Consider the following 18403-nt stretch of genomic DNA (forward strand, 5'->3'; position numbering starts at 1 on the left):
ATGATCAAAACAAACAGACTCCGTGAAGCTGTTTACGAATCGTCTAAAGGACGCTTGCTTACGGTGCAGTAGCCACCTAGATTTCGCGAATACCAAACGTTTACGACTTGCGAATTGGCTATATTACCAGGTACAGTATTACTATATTTTCACGAGAATTCTTCAAGTTAGTTTTCATAGTTTTGAGAGTTTGGGTAAAAGACTAATTTTTGTTGTTGCTAATTCTAGAAGGTCTACAAAATGGCGTCTGTGCATCCAGTGGCTGATCCAACGCAGGGACAGAAAGAGCCGCAAGTTATGATGGGCCAGCACCCCCCTGGATCTGGCCAGTACCCCCCTGGACAGGCATTTCCGGCTATGCCTATGCAACCACAGGTAAAATATCCCACTGAATATTTGTCGATTCGAATCTAGACAGGACGTAAAACGTGGCACATTCTCCAGAGCTGCTCTAGTAGTCAGACGACTTTTGGAACAGCCACTTCTATGTACATGTATGACCCTGCACAGCATTACGTTCACTCCCTCTAGAAAACAGCATTTTCATTCTAAGTGTATGCATAGGAGACAGCAAGTCTGAAAAAAGATGGAAAAGGAAAGTATCCAGTATCTACAACAAGGCAATGTTGGTATTCAGATTCCTCTCTCTTGTTACGTGATCGGTCTTTCGTCCGTTGAAACACTTCAAACATGACTATTTGGAACGTAAAAATTCACTGTTGGGTAGGAGATCATCATCAGTGCGAAGATATGAACAGTAAGCAAAGTACTTATAGGGTCTGCAGGTGACGTCACAGTCGTCATTTTAGCTAGTTAAACCTGGGAGAATCGGAACTGTACACGTATGTATTCATGATATTCGACAAATGAGTGAAAAATTACGCTATATAAATTCATATTGACCACACAATTTCCTTTAACTTGGCGGAACATCCAACATGGCGGAAAATGCTTACGTCATAGTCACGTGAGCGCTAATACCCTATTCTGGGTCTTCTTCAGGTCATCACCCAGCAGCCACATCCTGGCGGCTACGTGGACACAGTGAGCCCACAGAAACGGGACTGGAGCAGTGGTCTGTGCGCATGCTGCAAGGACCCCGCCTCCTGTGAGTATCCATTCGCGCATACGTTAAGTCTTCTTGACAACGTTATCTAGAAATGATATAAAATAGGAATCAAAATGCTTAAGACGTCGTTTGACCCTTAAGGGAAGAGAACAATAATATAAACAACTGTGCAAAAGCAAAAGATTATGCATTTAACTTTAAATTCTAATTAAAATCTTCGTCTAAAATAATGAGCCATTCGGTCTGATATGCATTCAACGAAGACGTGACTCAACTAACTTGTTGAAGGTGTTGCAGGTAAAAGGTGTTCAAAAGCTGACATCCTGTCCCGTCTCTTCATTTGCATACATGGCAAAATTTTAAGGGAAGTAGCGGTCCATTCTTCTAACGGAGGCTGGAGCGATGGCCAAGAAGTTGGGAATTTCACTTCTTTAGAACGAACGTTTGAATTCCTTCGATGTGATTTGCGTTGACCTCAGTCGAGCATTCACACCTCGGCCTAGCAAAACAAATTAACTGACAAATCCATTGACATGATGTAATTTCAAGTGTTTGTGGCGCATTAGCTCATGTCTGTTCTCTCAATGATACAGGTCTCTGTTCCTTCTGTTTCCCTTCTTTCTACACCTGCTACACCCTTCCTCGCATGAACGAGAATTGCTGTCTCGGTTTCTTCGGATCCACCGCTCTTGCTCTCATGAGAGCCAAGATGCGGGCAGAACATGGAATACAGGTAAGGTTACTGTCGTTTTGGCGATGCCTCAAGGAAGGGGTCATTCCTATATTTGGTGGGTTTTTTTTAAATCATATGAGACCTTAGGCGCTCTACCAAAGTTTCAGGACTCAATTACATGCATCTTTTCTTATAAAAATGCAGCTCTGTGACTGATTAGCACAATAAATTCAATGTTAAGAATTAGATAATGAATTGAAGAACGTACTTATTTTCATATTTGCAGAGAATCTCAACAAAATGTGCCCCTCTTAACTTCTATTAGTCTTCAGTCCCGATCTAGACGTAATACACATCCGAGTAAAAGAGCCTATCGTTAATATTTCATTTCTTGTTTTGTTGATGATAATTTGTTTTCATTTTCAGTATCAACAGTTGCTTCATCAATGATTAAAAAAAATCAATGATTAGGTTTTAACGCTGTAAATGCATTTATTAGGTCTTTGGAAACTAAAACCAATTTTTTTTAATCAACTTTGCCTTGCAGGGTGATCTGTGCAACGACGCCTGTATCTCAATGTTTTGCTGTCCCTGTGTTCTCGCGCAGCTGTCTCGCGAGATCGATTACGTCAACGGGCAGCCCGCCATGGTTCGCCAGTAGCGGAGTGGCCAACACTGACAGCATCTAATTTTTGAACTTCAGTAGTTCGGTTAATTCAAGACGCAAACAAACGTACCAAAAGGGTAACTGAAATTTTATCAAATGCGAACACAAGTAAAACCGAACCTTTATATCATTCCAACCGCAGTGGTTATATTTTAGTACACCCACTTAAAGGTACATGTATATTATTCCACACATAAAATTGATCCGAAACGTATTCGTCCACACGTAAAAGAAATCATAAACCAAGCAAATCAGCCTACAGAAAATCAGCATTGTACTGTATCTATCTTTCGTTGTCAAATTTGCCAAAATTTCTCATATCTAGTAGTAGTCATAGAAATCGTCACCCTGACGACGTATGAAAGGCAACTAGTATCTCTCTTTCGAGATGCAGTTGTTCTGTAACTAAGCAAACATCCTTATCATTTCGTGATAATTATCTTTATTGAAAATCGACTGACAAGGCTGCTTTAGCTTGCGTTTGTTTGACTTGTTAATGGCCTTGTGTGCTTCTGAAGACGATGAATAAAGAAAGAGCATACGAATTGAAGTACGTGTACGTAGTCAATCTTTAACCACGCATCACCAAACACACACACACACACACACACACACACACACACACACACACACACACACAAACACACACACACACACACACACAAATACATTAACAACCGCGCCACCGAAAACAACCTTCATAGCGAAGGTAACAACGTTACTGTTGATTATGACATGGATGGGGAGGGGGGCAGCCGCGGTCTGAATGCACTGCGTCAATATTACCCACCTTTGTTTACTTAGCCACTTAACTGACGCAAGTTCCTGATGACCAAGGTACTGTAGTACAAAGTCCAGCCATTTTGTTTTGGGTCCGTCAAAACAATACCCTTCACTTTCATACCACATTATCATTTGTATTATACATGTATATCATTCCGCCCAGTTATACGTGATCATACGTACACACCCATTAATCACTTAGATGTACAATTGTATTCTTCCACACCGAAAGCTAACCAAAAATGTCAGTCAAAGCATTACATTGTATCCAACCATCCTTGTCAAATTTGCCCAGCGCCCTTGAAAATACCCCCATGAAGAGAAAACAACAAAATATCTGGTACAGTCGCTGGCTAAGAATTAAACTGTGCATAGTGATCCAGGCGTCTGTTCAAAAAATCGTCGCCATGACGATATAAATGAGAGACCAACAAATGTTTTCGATGCTGTTGTGACGTTTAGATACCTGTTTATACATGTAGTTGTCACGAAGCAATTAAAATTTATTTTATGAAGGAACAGTCGTCACCTGAATCGACCAAGAATAAAGTTATATTTAGTACTTTGCTATTACAATGTGGCTATGCACTTTAATGGTTGTCAAAGAAATCGTTGCTATGACGATATCTAAGAGACTAACAAATGTTTTCGAGATGCTGTAATGACGTTTAGATACCTCTCTATAGCTGTAATGAAGCAATAGAAATTTCTTTTATGAAGGAACAATCGAATCGACAAACAATAAAGTTTTATTCAGTATTTTGCTGGCTAAGTGTTAAACTGTGGCTATTCACTTTAATGTCTGTCAAAGAAATCGTTGCTATGACGATATCTTAGAGACTAACAAATGTTTTCGAGACGCTGTTATGACGTTAAGATACCTCTTTATAGCTGTAATGAAGCAATTGATTATAATTTTTCTCTTATGAAGGCCCAATTGTCTCGTGAACCGACTAACAAGAAAGTTATATTTGGCCAGCATTCGCTTGATATCTTGATTGTCTTGTGCGTTTTTTAACAAGATGAGTACAACGGGTGTTTTACATACGGAAGAAGCCGATGTGTGTTACGTACGAATATATACTGGGTAGCCAATATTCTGGATCAGATTTTGATGAAACGGCAGAAATTAAGATGTGGCAGGATAACCAAACAAGGTTGTTATGGATAGAAACAAAACGGCAATATTTTGTTCAGGAGGCAAATAGCCAATTTTACCACTAAATCAGACACTAGGGGACTTAACAGTCGGTCTTCTTGAAACTAAATATAATTTTGAACAGCGTTATAGCTTACATAAGAGGGCGAGGTCACAGAACTTACTAGAAATGCAGCATTTGCAAGCTAACGCAGGATATTTCACTTTAATCTCTTTCCTATCAGACATTGACCTTTCCACAGGTACCGCTGTACATAAATGGACCATTCCAATATTACCTACTGCCAAGGATGGATAATTCACAAACGACCAAATACAAAGATGCACTTTTGCGAATTTTACCGCGATGCAAGATCTTGCGATCTTACTCCATCTCATGCAAAATGACTTCTATGATGCGAAATCTTTGAAATATAGAACTATTAGTAAGTAGATAAAAATCTCATTCCACGTAATTTATCTTGATTATCTAGGGCCAATTTCACTCCCTAATGTAGTTTTTACCGTCTTTTTAAAATCTGGGTGCATTTTCCCGATTATATTCAAGACATTTTCAGCTCTTCTGTCTAAATATGAATTCAAAAGAGGAGAAAGAGAAAAGACGCCTGTGTCCCTGAGGCGTCACCAAGAACAGAGAAAACAATATATTTCCCTCTTATGATCGACGGAGTAAAATATGATAAGCATGGTAGGGAAACGACCGATAATCTAATATGCCACCTATGATTGGTCCTGCGTGAGAGCTATTATATATTTACTGTCATAACGTGGGTAATACAGATGTCAAATCATGTCAGGAAATAACGAAATCTATTTTACATCAAAGTTGCATGAAACAAACTCAGTGGTGCTCTAGGCCGAGATAACCACTCCTCTAGAAGCATGATTATGAATGGAAATCGGTGCTATTTTCTGACTATGCTGTTGTGACGATTAGATACATCTTTATAGTTGTCATGAAGAAATTAGAACTTCTTTTATGAAGGAAGAATCGTCACATGAATCGACTAACAATAAAGTTATATTTAAGTGGGGTGTCCATGTCAACAACATCACAAACAAGGCTAAACAAACGTAATTTGTGGGCATGCCTATTAATGCTAGGGTCATATTTCCCAGCCCGGGCCCGGTCGGGATGTTTGCGAAAACGAAAAATGAAATATGTATATCAAGAAAATACAAAATATCTAGTTAGAAGTAAATTTCTTTCGTTTTGTGTCCTTTGTTGTATTTTATGATATACTTTTCGTTCCGGCAAGCTGCCCGACCGGGCCCCGCTTTGGAAATGTGACCTAAGCATAAAGGTAAAATCACTTGCGTACACATCACTAGTAAGACCAAACCTAGAATACAGCTTTAAACAATGCATGCAGTTAGATATGCGAAGGTTAGACGTGACAGGTCGTTCGGCGTAATATAACCAGCTGCTGCTGCGCCGCGTGCTTGCGAAGCTGGTGTGTTACGCCGAATGGCGGTTATACCGGCTATACATATACAGATATTTAGTACTTTGCTTGCTACATGTAGGTGTTAAAAAAAAGAGAGAGAAATACCTTCATTAAAAACTTCATTAAAACAGAAGGTAATGCTAGTAATCATATCACTGTCCTACCCTGACTGAGCACTATGTATAGTGCCATATCATGGCCACTAAATTCAATGATACATCAAATCACCGGCGTATGGCTTAGTCGGTTTCTTCAAAGGCGACATTTTGCTCAATTTTGCTCGGGGTCGATGCAACCCTCCAACTTTGGTCATGATGTGGTTCTGAGTATAAAGTGGGAGAGAGAGAGAGAGAGAGAGAGAGAGAGAGAGAGAGAGAGAGAGAGAGAGAGAGAGAGAGAGAGAGAGTGTGTGTGAGAGAGAGAGAGAGAGAGAGAGAGAGAGAGGGGGGGAGAGAGAAATACCTCCATGAAAACAGAAGGTAATGCTTATAACCATATCTCTGTCCTACCCTGACTGAGTCCTATGTATAGTGCCATGCCATGGCCACTAAATTCAATGATATATCAAATCACCGGTGTATGACTTAGTCGGTTTCTTCAAAGACGACATCAAACTAGCTCAATTTTGCCCGGGGTCGATGCGACCTTTCACTTTTGGTCATGATGTGTTTCTGAGTATTAAGTGGTCAACAGCATGAACAAATTTCACTGGATTTTGCTACATCTAACTTCTTATTATAGACGACGCCTGTATCTCAATGTTTTGCTGCCCCTGTGTTCTCGCGCAGCTGTCTCGCGAGATCGATTACGTCAACGGGCAACCCGCCATGGTTCGCCAGTAGCGGAGTGGCCAACACTGACAGCATCTAATTTTTGAACTTCAGTAGTTCGGTTAATTCAAGACGCAAACAAACGTGCCAAAATGGTAACTGAAATTTTATCAAATGCGAACACAAGTAAAACCGAACCTTTATATCATTCCAACCGCAGTGATTATATTTTAGTACACACACTTAAAGGTACATGTATATTATCATACACTTAAAATTGATCCGAAACGTATTCGTCCACACGTAAAAGAAATCATAAACCAAGCAAATCAGCCTAAAGAAAATCAGCATTGTACTGTATCTATCTTTCGTTGTCAAATTTGCCAAAATTTCTCATATCTAGTAGTAGTCATAGACATCGTCACCCTGACGACGTATGAAAGGCAACTAGCATCTCTCTTTCGAGATGCAGTTGTTCTGTAACTAAACAAACATCGTTATCGTTTCGTGATAATTATCTTTATTGAAAATCGACTGACAAGGCTGCTGTAGCTTGCGTTTGTTTGACTTATTAATGGCCTTGTGTACTTCTGAGGACGACGAATAAAGTAATAGTTTACGAATTGAAATACGCGTACGTAGTCAATCTTTAACTACGCATCACCGACACTCACACACACACACAAACACATAAACAACCGCGCCACCGAAAACACAACCTTCATAGCGAAGGTAACAACGTTACTGTTGATTATGACATGAATGGGAAGGGGGGGGGCAGCTGCAGTCTGAATGCACTGCGTCAATATTACCCACCTTTGTTTACTCAGCCACTTAAATGACGCAAGTTCCTGATGACCAAGGTACTGTAGTACAAAGTCCAGACATTTTGTTTTGGGTCCGTCAAAACAATACCCTTCACTTTCATACCACATTATCATTTGCATTATATATGTATATCATTCCGCCCAGTTATGCGTGATCATACGTACACACCCATTAATCACTTAGATGTACAATTGTATTCTTCCACACCGAAAGCTAACCAAAAATGTCAGCCAAAGCATTACATTGTATCCAACCATCCTTGTCAATTTGCCCAGCGGCTTTGAAAATACCTCCATGAAGAGAAAACAACAAAATATCTGGTACAGTCGCTGGCTAAGAATTAAACTGTGCATAGTGATCCAGGCGTCTGTTCAAAAAATCGTCGCCATGACGATATAAATGAGAGACCAACAAATGTTTCCGATGCTGTTGTGACGTTAAGATACCTGTTTATACATGTAGTTGTCACGAAGCAATTAAAATTTATTTTATGAAGGAACAGTCGTCACATGAATCGACCAACAGTAAAGTTATATTTAGTACTTTGCTGTTGCACTGTGGCTATACACTTTAATGTCTGTCAAAGAAATCGTTGCTATGACGATATCTAAGAGACTAACAAATGTTTTCGAGATGCTGTTATGACGTTTAGATACCTCTCTATAGCTGTAATGAAGCAATAGAAATGTCTTTTATGAAGGAACAATCGAATCGACTAACAATAAAGTTTTATCTAGTATTTTGCTGGGTAAGTGTTAAACTGTGGCTATTCGCTTTAATGTCTGTCAAAGATATCGTTGCTATGACGATATATAAGAGACTAACAAATGTTTTGGAGATGTTGTTATGACGTTTAGATACTTCTTTAAAGCTGTAATGAAGCAATTGATTATAATGTTTCTCCTATGAAGGCCCAATCGTCTCTTGAATCGACTAACTAGAAAGTTATATTTGGCCAGCGTTCGCTTGATTTGTTGCTTGTCTTGTGCGTTTTTTAACAAGATGAGTATAACGGGTGTTTTACATACGGAAGAAGCCGATGTGTGTTACGTACGAATATAGACTGGGTAGCCAATATTCTGGATCAGATTTTGATGAAACGGCAGAAATTAAGATGTGGCAGGATAACCAAACAAGGTTGTTATGGATAGAAACAAAACGGCAATATTTTGTTCAGGAGGCAAATAGCCAATTTTACCACTAAATCAGACACTAGGGGACTTAACAGTCGGTCACCTTGAAACTAAATATAATTTTGAACAGCGTTATAGCTTACATAAGAGGGTGAGGTCACAGAACTTACTAGAAATGCAGCATTTGCAAGCTAACGCAGGATATTTCACTATAATCTCTTTCCTATCATCCATTGACCTTTCCACAGGCACCCCTGTACATAAATGGACCATTCCAATATCACCTACTGCCATGGATGGATAATTCCAAAATCGACCAAATACAAAGATTCACTTTTGCGAATTTTACCGCAATGCATGGTCTTACGATCTTACTCCATCTCATGCAAAATGACTTGTATGATGCAAAATCTGTGAAATATAGAACTAAGTAGATAGATATCTCATTCCACGTAATTTATATCGATTATCTAGGGCCCATTTTACTCCCTAATGTAGTTTTACTGTGTGTTTTTTTAAATCTGGGTGCATTTTCCCGATTCTTCAATACATTTTCAGGTCTTCTGGCTATAATGAAAGTATGATGAGCAAAGGAGGAGATAGAGAAAAGACGCCTGTGTCCCTGAGGCGTCACCAAGAACAGAGAAAACAATATATTTCCCTCGTATAATAGACGGAGTAAAATATGAAAAGCATGGCAAGGGAACGACCGATAATCTAATATGCCACCTATGATTGGTCCTGCGTGAGAGCTATTATATATTTACTGTCATAACGTGGGTAATACAGATGTCAAATCATTTCAGGAAATAACGAAATCCATTTTACATCAAAGTTGCATGAAACAAACTCAGTGGTGCTCTAGGCCGAGATAACCACTCTTCCAGAAGCATGATTATGAATGGAAATCGGTGCTATTTTCTGACTATGCTGTTGTCACGATTAGATACATCTTTATAGTTGTCATGAAGAAATAGGAGGTAAAATCACTTGCGTACACATCACTACGACACTAGTAAGACCAAACCTAGAATACAGCTTTAAACAATGCATACAGTTAGATATGCGAAGATTAGACGTGACAGGTCGTTCGGCGTAATATAACCAGCTGCTGCTGCGCCGCGTGCTTGCGAAGCTGGTGTGTTACGCCGAATGGCGGTTATACCGGCTATATAGATACAGATATTTAGTACTTTGCTTGCTAGGTGTTAAAAAAAAGAGAGAGAAATACCTTCATTAAAAACTTCATTAAAACAGAAGGTAATGCTAGTAATCATATCTCTGTCCTACCGTGACTGAGTACTATGTATAGTGCCATATCATGGCCACTAAATTCAATGATATATCAAATCACCGGCGTATGACTTAGTCGGTTTCTTAAAAGGCGACATCAAAGTAGCTCAATTTTGCCCGGGGTCGATGCAACCCTCCAACTTTGGTCATGATGTGGTTCTGAGTATAAAGTGGGAGAAAGAGAGAGAGAGAGATAGAGGGAGAGAGAGAGAGAGAGAGAGAGAGAGAGAGAGAGAGAGAGAGAGAGAGAGAGAGAGAGAGGGGGGGAGAGAAATACCTCCATGAAAACAGAAGGTAATGCTAATAACCATATCTCTGTCCTACCCTGACTGGGTCCTATGTATAGTGCCATGCCATGGCCACTAAATTCAATGATATATCAAATCACCGGTGTATGACTTAGTCGGTTTCTTCAAAGACGACATCAAACTAGCTCAATTTTGCCCGGGGTCGATGCGACTTTTCAATTTTGGTCATGATGTGTTTCTGACTATTAAGTGGTCAACAGCATGAACAAATTTCACTGGATTTTGCTATATCTAACTTCTAATTATAAGCAGATGTTGGGATTTCTGGACACACAACTAGGTACGAAGGCAAACGGGGGAGAGAGAGAGAGAGAGAGAGAGAGAGAGAGAGAGAAAGAGAGAGAGAGAGAGAAAGAGAGAGAAAGAGAGAGAGAGAGAGAGAGAGAGAGAGAGAGAGATACCTCCATGAAAAATGAAGCTTATGCTAGTAACCATATCTCTGATACTTAATATGTTGGTACGTCGTCTTAAGACCTCAAAATAAATAGATTTCTTTTAGCACTCTAGCGTTTTGCTGTGGTACTGCAGCGTAAATTTCGGTTTTGATATCCCAATTTCAAAATATGCTATAGTCATGATTTTTGGTGGCATATAGCTCTTCAGAGGGACTGTAAGTCCTATAGGTTTGGGCCCCCTAGCGGCTTTTGGAACTGCAGAAGCCGATTTTGTTTTAAATTTCAAAAGATTATAACTCAAGTAGGTGTTGACGGGTCGTCACGGCTTTTCATATATAGATAGCTTATGGTATGATTTACAAAATCATATGTTAATTATGCAAATCAAGATCTAATCTTCATAGCTATTAGAAAGTTTATAAATCCGCTACATTCCATGATAGGTGTTCTAAACATGAAAAACTTTATCGCGCGACAATTGCACCAGGTACTATGTATGGCAACTTGTAGATACATGACAGTTGAACTATTTCTAACATCTAACAATTTTTAAAGAACTAATCTTATATTTGAATAACAGTAGAGATAGCCTATCCAATGGTGTCCACGCTAATGCACATGGCATTTGTCCGCCCCGTCTGTGCGATACACCCCGTCTGTGCAATACCCCTACTAGGGGGTTTACAGACTATTGAATAGAAATAGAAACATATGTGACTGAGCAAGAGAGGAATATCGATAGATATTAATTAAAGACCTAAGCTGCATAAATAATGAGAAGATACAAAGTTCATTCGCGAAATTATGACAGTGGAGGATACATGAAGATGATTTGTGATGACAATTCCCTAAAATTTGTCTTCATGAAAAGGCAGTGAACAAATTCTCAAACCCAACTAAGACCAAGGCATAGGAGATCTAGAAGGAGAAGGACAACCTGACCTTTAGTATTTGAAGATTCTCTTTTGTGATTATAGCCCAGGTATAGCCACCAGCCATTGCTTTAATCGTCTAAAGGTTGTTTTTGATTGCCATGTTTTACATTAAAGAGAAGCCCACAGCCATCATTAATTTACACTCTTTTATCCCTAAAGTTTGACGCAAGCAGCCATATTGGCCCTGGTAGGTGGCACTGTTAAAATACTTTGTTGTTTAATTGCCTTCGCCTAGGAGGCTATGTTTTCGTCAGCGTTCGGACGTGTGTGTGTGTCATTCTTTCCTTCTGTGTACACGACATCCCAAGAATGCATGGATGGATTGTTTTCATACTTGGTAGGTCGGGAATTCTTCAGACCTCTAAATAATTATTTTTGCGATTTTGGACCCCAGGGGCTAGCTATGGTACTGCAGTGGAGCTTCTGGTTATAATTTCTCGTGTTTTGTACATGCTATGGTCATGATGTTTTAGTGGCAGATAGCTCATGGGAGGCAGAGTAAGTCCTGAAGGTTTGGCCACAAAATCAGGACACAAAACGGTCCAAATTGGTCAGTGTAGGACTAACGTGTGTTTCATTGCTGTTTGATGTCACTGGTTTGGCAATGATATTCAATACTGTTTTAATTTTGAAACTTTAACCGTTCCAAGAAAATTTCGGTTCTTGCAAATGACATTCTTTTATGACCCTTCACTGCCTTGTCACTAGCATACGGTATGAAATTGAGCGTTGATCTTATTATCTATACTTTGCTGTTTTGTAGTAAGCGAGCGTTCGTTCATCAGACCACAAAATCACATCACGAAATGTGATTTCGTACATCATTCCGACGGCGTTTTTATATCCCCAAAATAGATGTTCTCTGAATCTGTTTAACTTTGGTTAAGAGAGTTCATTTGCATGGATTTGGAAGACGTAAAATAAACGTAAATCACCCATACAGATCTTCAATGTTTATTGTACCATTAAAAGTAATAGGGCTAAAAATGAGAATAGGGGTCAGGCTTTGCGTACCCTTTCATAAACGGTGATTCCAACATATCTTCCCATTTGTCTGAACGCAATGACATGCTTAAAATCATGTCTAGAAATTCCATTTCGTGTTATCAAACTGAGGTGCTAAAGGAAAAAATCGAGAATTCATCTGACTAGGATGATGTATATTGAAGTAAGTAAGGTCTAATATCCAAGCAGATGTCAGAAGGCAATTACGATCATAACGTACGTTTTCCTAGCTATATACGAATATAACTTCCTTTTTTTGCTATAAACGGCCTTCCTAAACGGCCATTTGAAATAGGAATGGTGAGCTAGAAAAAAGTAAATTTTCCCTTCTAACATGTGATTAGAGATTAAATGTAGCAAAATCCAGTGTGTTACTTCTAAAGTTTGTTAAATCCTGGCGACCAATTTGGAGTAAAAACACCATGTACGTGTGTGTATCCTTCCTTTCTTTCCTTCTGTGTACACGATAACTGAAGAATGCACGGATGGATTGTTTTCATACTTAGTATGTAGGTAGGTCTTAATAAGACCTCAAAATGATCAGGTTGTTGGCCCCCTAGCGGCTAGCTATGGTACTGCAGCGGAGCTTCTGGTTATGATATCTCGTGTTTTAGACATGCTATGGTAATGATTTTGTAGTGCCAGATAGCTCATGGGAGGCAAAGTAAGTCCTGCAGGTTTGGCCACAAAATCAGGACACAAAACGGTCCAAATTGGTCAGTGTAGGACTGCAGTGTGGTTCATTGCTGTTTGATGTCACTTGTTTGTCAATGATAATCAATACCATTTTACTTTCAAAACTTTAATCGTTTCAATGAAATTTTATTAAACAACATAATGATGCCAGCTTTTTTGTATCCCCAAAATAGATGTTCTCTGAATCTGTTTAACTTGGGTTAAGAGAGTTCATTTGCATAGATTTGGAAGACGTGAAGTAAACGTAAAGCACGCGTACAGATCTTCAGTGCAATTTGGACACTTATTGTTAATTAACTTAAAATGCTATATAACTCTTGCAATGTACGAACGCTGACGAAAACATAGCCTCCTAGGCGAGGGTTATTAAACAACAAAGCATTTTAACAGTGCCTACCAGGGCCAATATGGCTGCTTGCATCTAACTTTAGGGATTAAAGAGTGTAAAGTAATGATGGCTGTGGGCTGATTTTTAATGTAAAACGTGGGAATCAAAAACGACCTTTGACGATTAAAACAACGGCTGGTGGGTATACCTGGGCTATAATCACAAAAGAGAAGAGAATCTTCAAATAAGATACCACAGGGTTCGAAAAACTAAAGGTCAGGTTGTCCTTCTAGATCTTCTATCTCTCTAGATCTTCTATCCCTTGGTCTTATATATGCTACGGTCCCATTTCCAATCCAGCGCCCGGTCGGGCAGATTGTGGGAACGAAAACATGATGTAAAAGAAAACAAAATAAATAAAACGTAAAGATACTACTCCTAACCATATATCGTGTATTTTCTGGATATGCATTTTTTTATTTTTCGTTTTCGCAAACAGACCGGCCGGGCCCCGGACTGGAAATGGGACCAAAGCATTAGTTGGGTTTGAGAATTTGTTCACTGCCTTTTCGTAAAGACAAAATTTGGGGAATTGTCATCACAAATCATCTTCATGACTTGTATCCTCAACTGTCATAATTTCGCGAATGAATTTTGTATCTTCTCATAATCTATACAACTTAGGTCTTTATCTGCATAATTAATATCTATCGATATTCCTCTCTTGCTCAGTCACACATGTCATGCGCAACTAGATAGACTATCTCTACTGTTATTCATACATTAGATTATTTATTTAAAAATTGTTAGATGTTAGAAATAGTTCAACTGTCATGTATCTACAAGTTGCCATACATTGTACCTGTTGCAATTGTCGCGCAATAAAGTTCTTCATGTTTAGAACACCTATCATGGAATGTAGCGGATTTATAAACTTACCATTAACTATGAAGGTTAGATCCTGATTTGCATGATTAGCATATGATTCTGTAAATCATACCATAAGCTATTTACATTTGAAAAGCCGTGACGACCCGTCAACACCTACTTGAGTTATAATCTTTTAAAGTTTAAAACAAAATCGGCTTCTGCAGTTCCAAAAGCCGCTAGCGCTAGGGGGTCCAAATATACAGGACTTACTCTCCCTCTCAAGAGCTATCTGCCACTAAAAAATCATGACTATAGCATATTCAGAAAGCGGGATATCAAAACCACAATTTACGCTGCAGTACCACAGCAAGCCGCTAGTGGGCTAAAAATCTAATTATTCTGAGGTCTTAAGACGACCTACAAACATACTAAGTATCAATACAATCGATCCAGGCATTCTTGAGTTACCGTGCACACAGAAGGAAGGAAGGACAACACACGAACGCTGACGAAACTTTAACCTTATTGGCGAAAGTAATAAAACATCAAAGCATCTTAACAGTACCACCTTCCAGGACTGCCTCCGTCATGCGTAGGACATCAAAGAGTGTTTTTTTTTTAACAAATGTAAAAAGTAATGATGGCTGTGGACTGCTTTAAAATGTAAATCATGGGAAACAAAAACGACCTTTTGATGATTAAAACAACGGCTGGGCTTTATCCACTTTATAGAATCTTCAAATAGAATACCACTGGGATCGAAATAAGTATGGTCAGGTTTTCCTTCTCCTTCTTCAACCTCTTAGTCTAACTATTTGATTGGGGTACCGCAGAAGATCTGGCAACCAGGTTTCACCTTTCTCGGTTTTCTTAGCCTTTCACTCACTGTCATGCCAGTTTATTTTCTGCTATCATCCTAACATCTTTTCTGTTGTCTACATTTACCTCTGTTTCTTCCTCCCTGGACGGTTCCTTGCATGATAGTTCTGGCTAGTCTCGATGACTGTGTACACAGAAGGAAGGAAAGAAAGGAAGGAAGGACACACACACGTACGAACGCTGACGGTACGAAAACATAGCCTCCTAGGCGAGGGTTATTAAACAACAAATTATTTTAACAGTGCCACCCACCAGGGCCAATATGACTGCTTTCGTCTAACTTTAGGGATAAAAGAGTGTAAAGTAATGATGGCTGTGGGCTGCTTTTTAATGTAAAACGTGGGAATCAAAAACGACCTTTGACGATTAAAACAACGGCTGGTGGGTATACCTGGGCTATAATCACAAAAGAGAAGAGAATCTTCAAATAAGATACCACAGGGTTGGAAACACTAAAGGTCAGGTTGCCCTTCTCCTTCTAGATCTCCTATCCCTTAGTCTTAGTTGGGTTTGAGAATTGGTTCACTGCCTTTTCATAAAGACCAATTTTACCTACCAAAGCAGCGTCAGTAATTCCTGAGGTATGCACACTACAGATATCCAGGTGTTCAAAACATTCTTGGAGATGCCGTTAACGCGTTATTTCTCTTAAATCAAATTTGTATGGCTAATGTCTGATAACGTCCACATTCATTTATCTTCCGAATGCTACAAGAATGAAATCCCCATCATTTACCACTATCGAATTTTGGTATCTTTTCATTATCTATGCACATTAGGTCTTTATCTGTATAATTTATATCGATCGATATTTGCATGTACACTATTAGATAGACTATCTCTACCATTACTCATATTTTACATCAGTTCTCTAAAAATTGCTAAATGTTAGAAATTGTTTAATAATATTATTGTAATGTACCGTATCTACAAAGTGCCGTAGATAGTACATGTTGCAATTGTCACGTAATACGCTCGTTCTCATTTAAATGTTCACATGTTGTAACTTCCGTTACCGTTTGAAATAAGACGTTCCTGACACTAAGATATGCCACATACAAGATGCCAGACTGTCGTCTTTAAAAGCAAGAAGAGTTTCGTCATAAAAACGACACCTTATATGTGGCAAATCTTAATGTCAGGAATGTCTTACTTCAAACGGTAACGGAAGTTACAACATGTTTACATTTACATGAGAACTAGCAAATAAAGTTCTTCATGTTTAAGAGTCCTATCATGGAATGCAGTGGATTAATAAAGTTCCCTCATTAACAATGCAAATTAGATCCTGATTTGCATAATTAGCATATGATTTTGTAAATCATACCAACCATAAGCTATCTACATACCAAAAACTATGACGACCCATCAACACATACTTGAGTTATACTAGAGAAGGTAGGAAGAATGAACGAGCACACACACAAACGCTGACGAAAACACTTACATTCTAGGCGAAGGTAAGAAAACAACAAATCATCTTCACAGTGTCACCTTCCAGGGCCAGTACGTCTACTTCCGTCATACTTTGGGGATCAAAGAGTCTTTTGGCAAAAAGAAAAGGAAAAAAATGTAAAAATTAATGATGGCTGTGGGCTGCTTTGTAATGTAAAGCGTGCGAATCAAAAACGACCTTTTGACGATTAAATCAACGGCTGGAGGCTATACCTGGGTTATAATGACAAAAGCTAGAGAATCTTCAAACAAGATACCACAGGCCAGGGCTCTAGCCAGCGCCAGTTTTGCCGTAAATTTACGGGACTTTGCTGCTGGTTACGGAAAAAAATTAAAACCAATCCGTAAACCTTGACGGACAAAAATCGGGAGAAATGATATAGACAGGGCTTGAACTTTTGCAAAGATCTCCAGAAAAGAAGCGGAAGTTTGAAGCGAAGGCGCGGAGGTTGCCAGTGGTTCTTGGGCCGAGAGAAAATCACCCTCGTACGCCCCCCTCCCCACTACCAGTGCCCCACTGGCCGGTCGCATCGGGCTGGCGTTTTTTTCTGCTGTTTTCCCCGATTCACCGCCAGTTATAGCCACACAAAAAATACTCCGGTAGTAACCAGCCAGTTTCCGTATTTTGTGGAAATATTGTTAAAGTTTACGCCGAGTTACACGCACACTTTCTTCCCGCGAAAACTGGTGTTGAGAGTTTGAGACCTCAGAATCAGATATTGTCTAGCTACGTAGCCAATAACAGCGTTCGTTCACGCCGCGTCACGGAAAATGGACCAATGACATACAAGTCTCGCGGTTCACGAGATGTTAGCTTTAGCGCGAATCCGCGAGGTTTTATCAGAAATTGATATTTGGTGCGACGATGGGGCTGTTTGAAGGCTTGAATCGACGAATTTTGATCAAATCAAGTGGAAGTTACCGGAGAAATCGACCATGGAAAACATGGAAGGAAAATATTGAACGTCTTTAGGGCGTTCTGTCCAAAGTAGGGTGTCTCATTTCCTACTATATTTAGTACAGGGCGCAAACGGGACCGGTGTTGAAAATGGTTTATTTCTGCCGACAAAATTCACGTGTATAATTGTCAAATATATGAGAAAGTTTTGTGGTGCTAAATTCAATTTATTTGCCGATTGTATACAACGAAGGTTTTCACTAAAAGAGATGGCATTATTAAAGCTTTATCTACCAGCAAAACTTTCCCCTCAAAATGCTGGAGATAGCGTTTCAGAGGGTCTACATTTCAAATTTTCCCGGGGGGGAATACCCCCGGACCCCCCTAGAATTGTCGCGCCTACGGCGCGACGCCTCGCGCCTTCGGCGCTCGACATGTTAGGTTTATACCGAAAATTTGGGCTTACGGGATAAAATTTCAGGCTGGCTAGAGCCCTGCCACAGGCTCTTAAATACTTCTTCTTCTATCCTTCAATCTAACTATTTCACCGTTGGATATATTGTTAGCATTTAACTAGAAGCTGAGACTTACTTTGACAGTAAAGACAGTTCGATCATACATTTCTAAAATTTGCAGGGTTTTTTTCGGTGACCCTCAAACGGGACCAAAACAATTTCTTGTGTAAACATTAGTTCTATCGAGCTTTCGCTGTTGTTTCAAGTTCCTCTCGTACATCCGACTGCGCAACTAATTTCCGTCTCATAAATGGCCGTTGCCATTTGAAACGGTCGATGGTATGTTACACAGAACG

General features: G+C 39.4%; 1 protein-coding gene across 3 annotated transcripts; it reads left to right on the forward strand.

Moving 5' to 3' along the window:
• LOC136424344 (placenta-specific gene 8 protein-like) lies at window positions 1–2580 on the forward strand. Of its 3 annotated transcripts, none has more exons than XM_066412910.1 (5): window positions 1–130; window positions 229–375; window positions 1003–1108; window positions 1663–1802; window positions 2290–2580. In XM_066412910.1, the coding sequence occupies exons 2-5, from the start codon at window positions 241–243 to the stop codon at window positions 2401–2403; spliced, it is 495 nt and encodes a 164-aa protein (XP_066269007.1). In that variant the 5' UTR covers window positions 1–130; window positions 229–240; the 3' UTR covers window positions 2404–2580. The 3 variants fall into 3 exon arrangements, with proteins under 3 accessions (XP_066269007.1, XP_066269008.1, XP_066269006.1); XM_066412911.1 differs by having other exon boundaries at window positions 4–130; window positions 232–375; XM_066412909.1 differs by having other exon boundaries at window positions 19–63.
• Window positions 2581–18403: the final 15823 nt, after the last annotated feature.

This window comes from Branchiostoma lanceolatum, chromosome 18 (assembly GCF_035083965.1).
Source record: "Branchiostoma lanceolatum isolate klBraLanc5 chromosome 18, klBraLanc5.hap2, whole genome shotgun sequence".
NCBI lineage: Eukaryota > Metazoa > Chordata > Leptocardii > Amphioxiformes > Branchiostomatidae > Branchiostoma > Branchiostoma lanceolatum.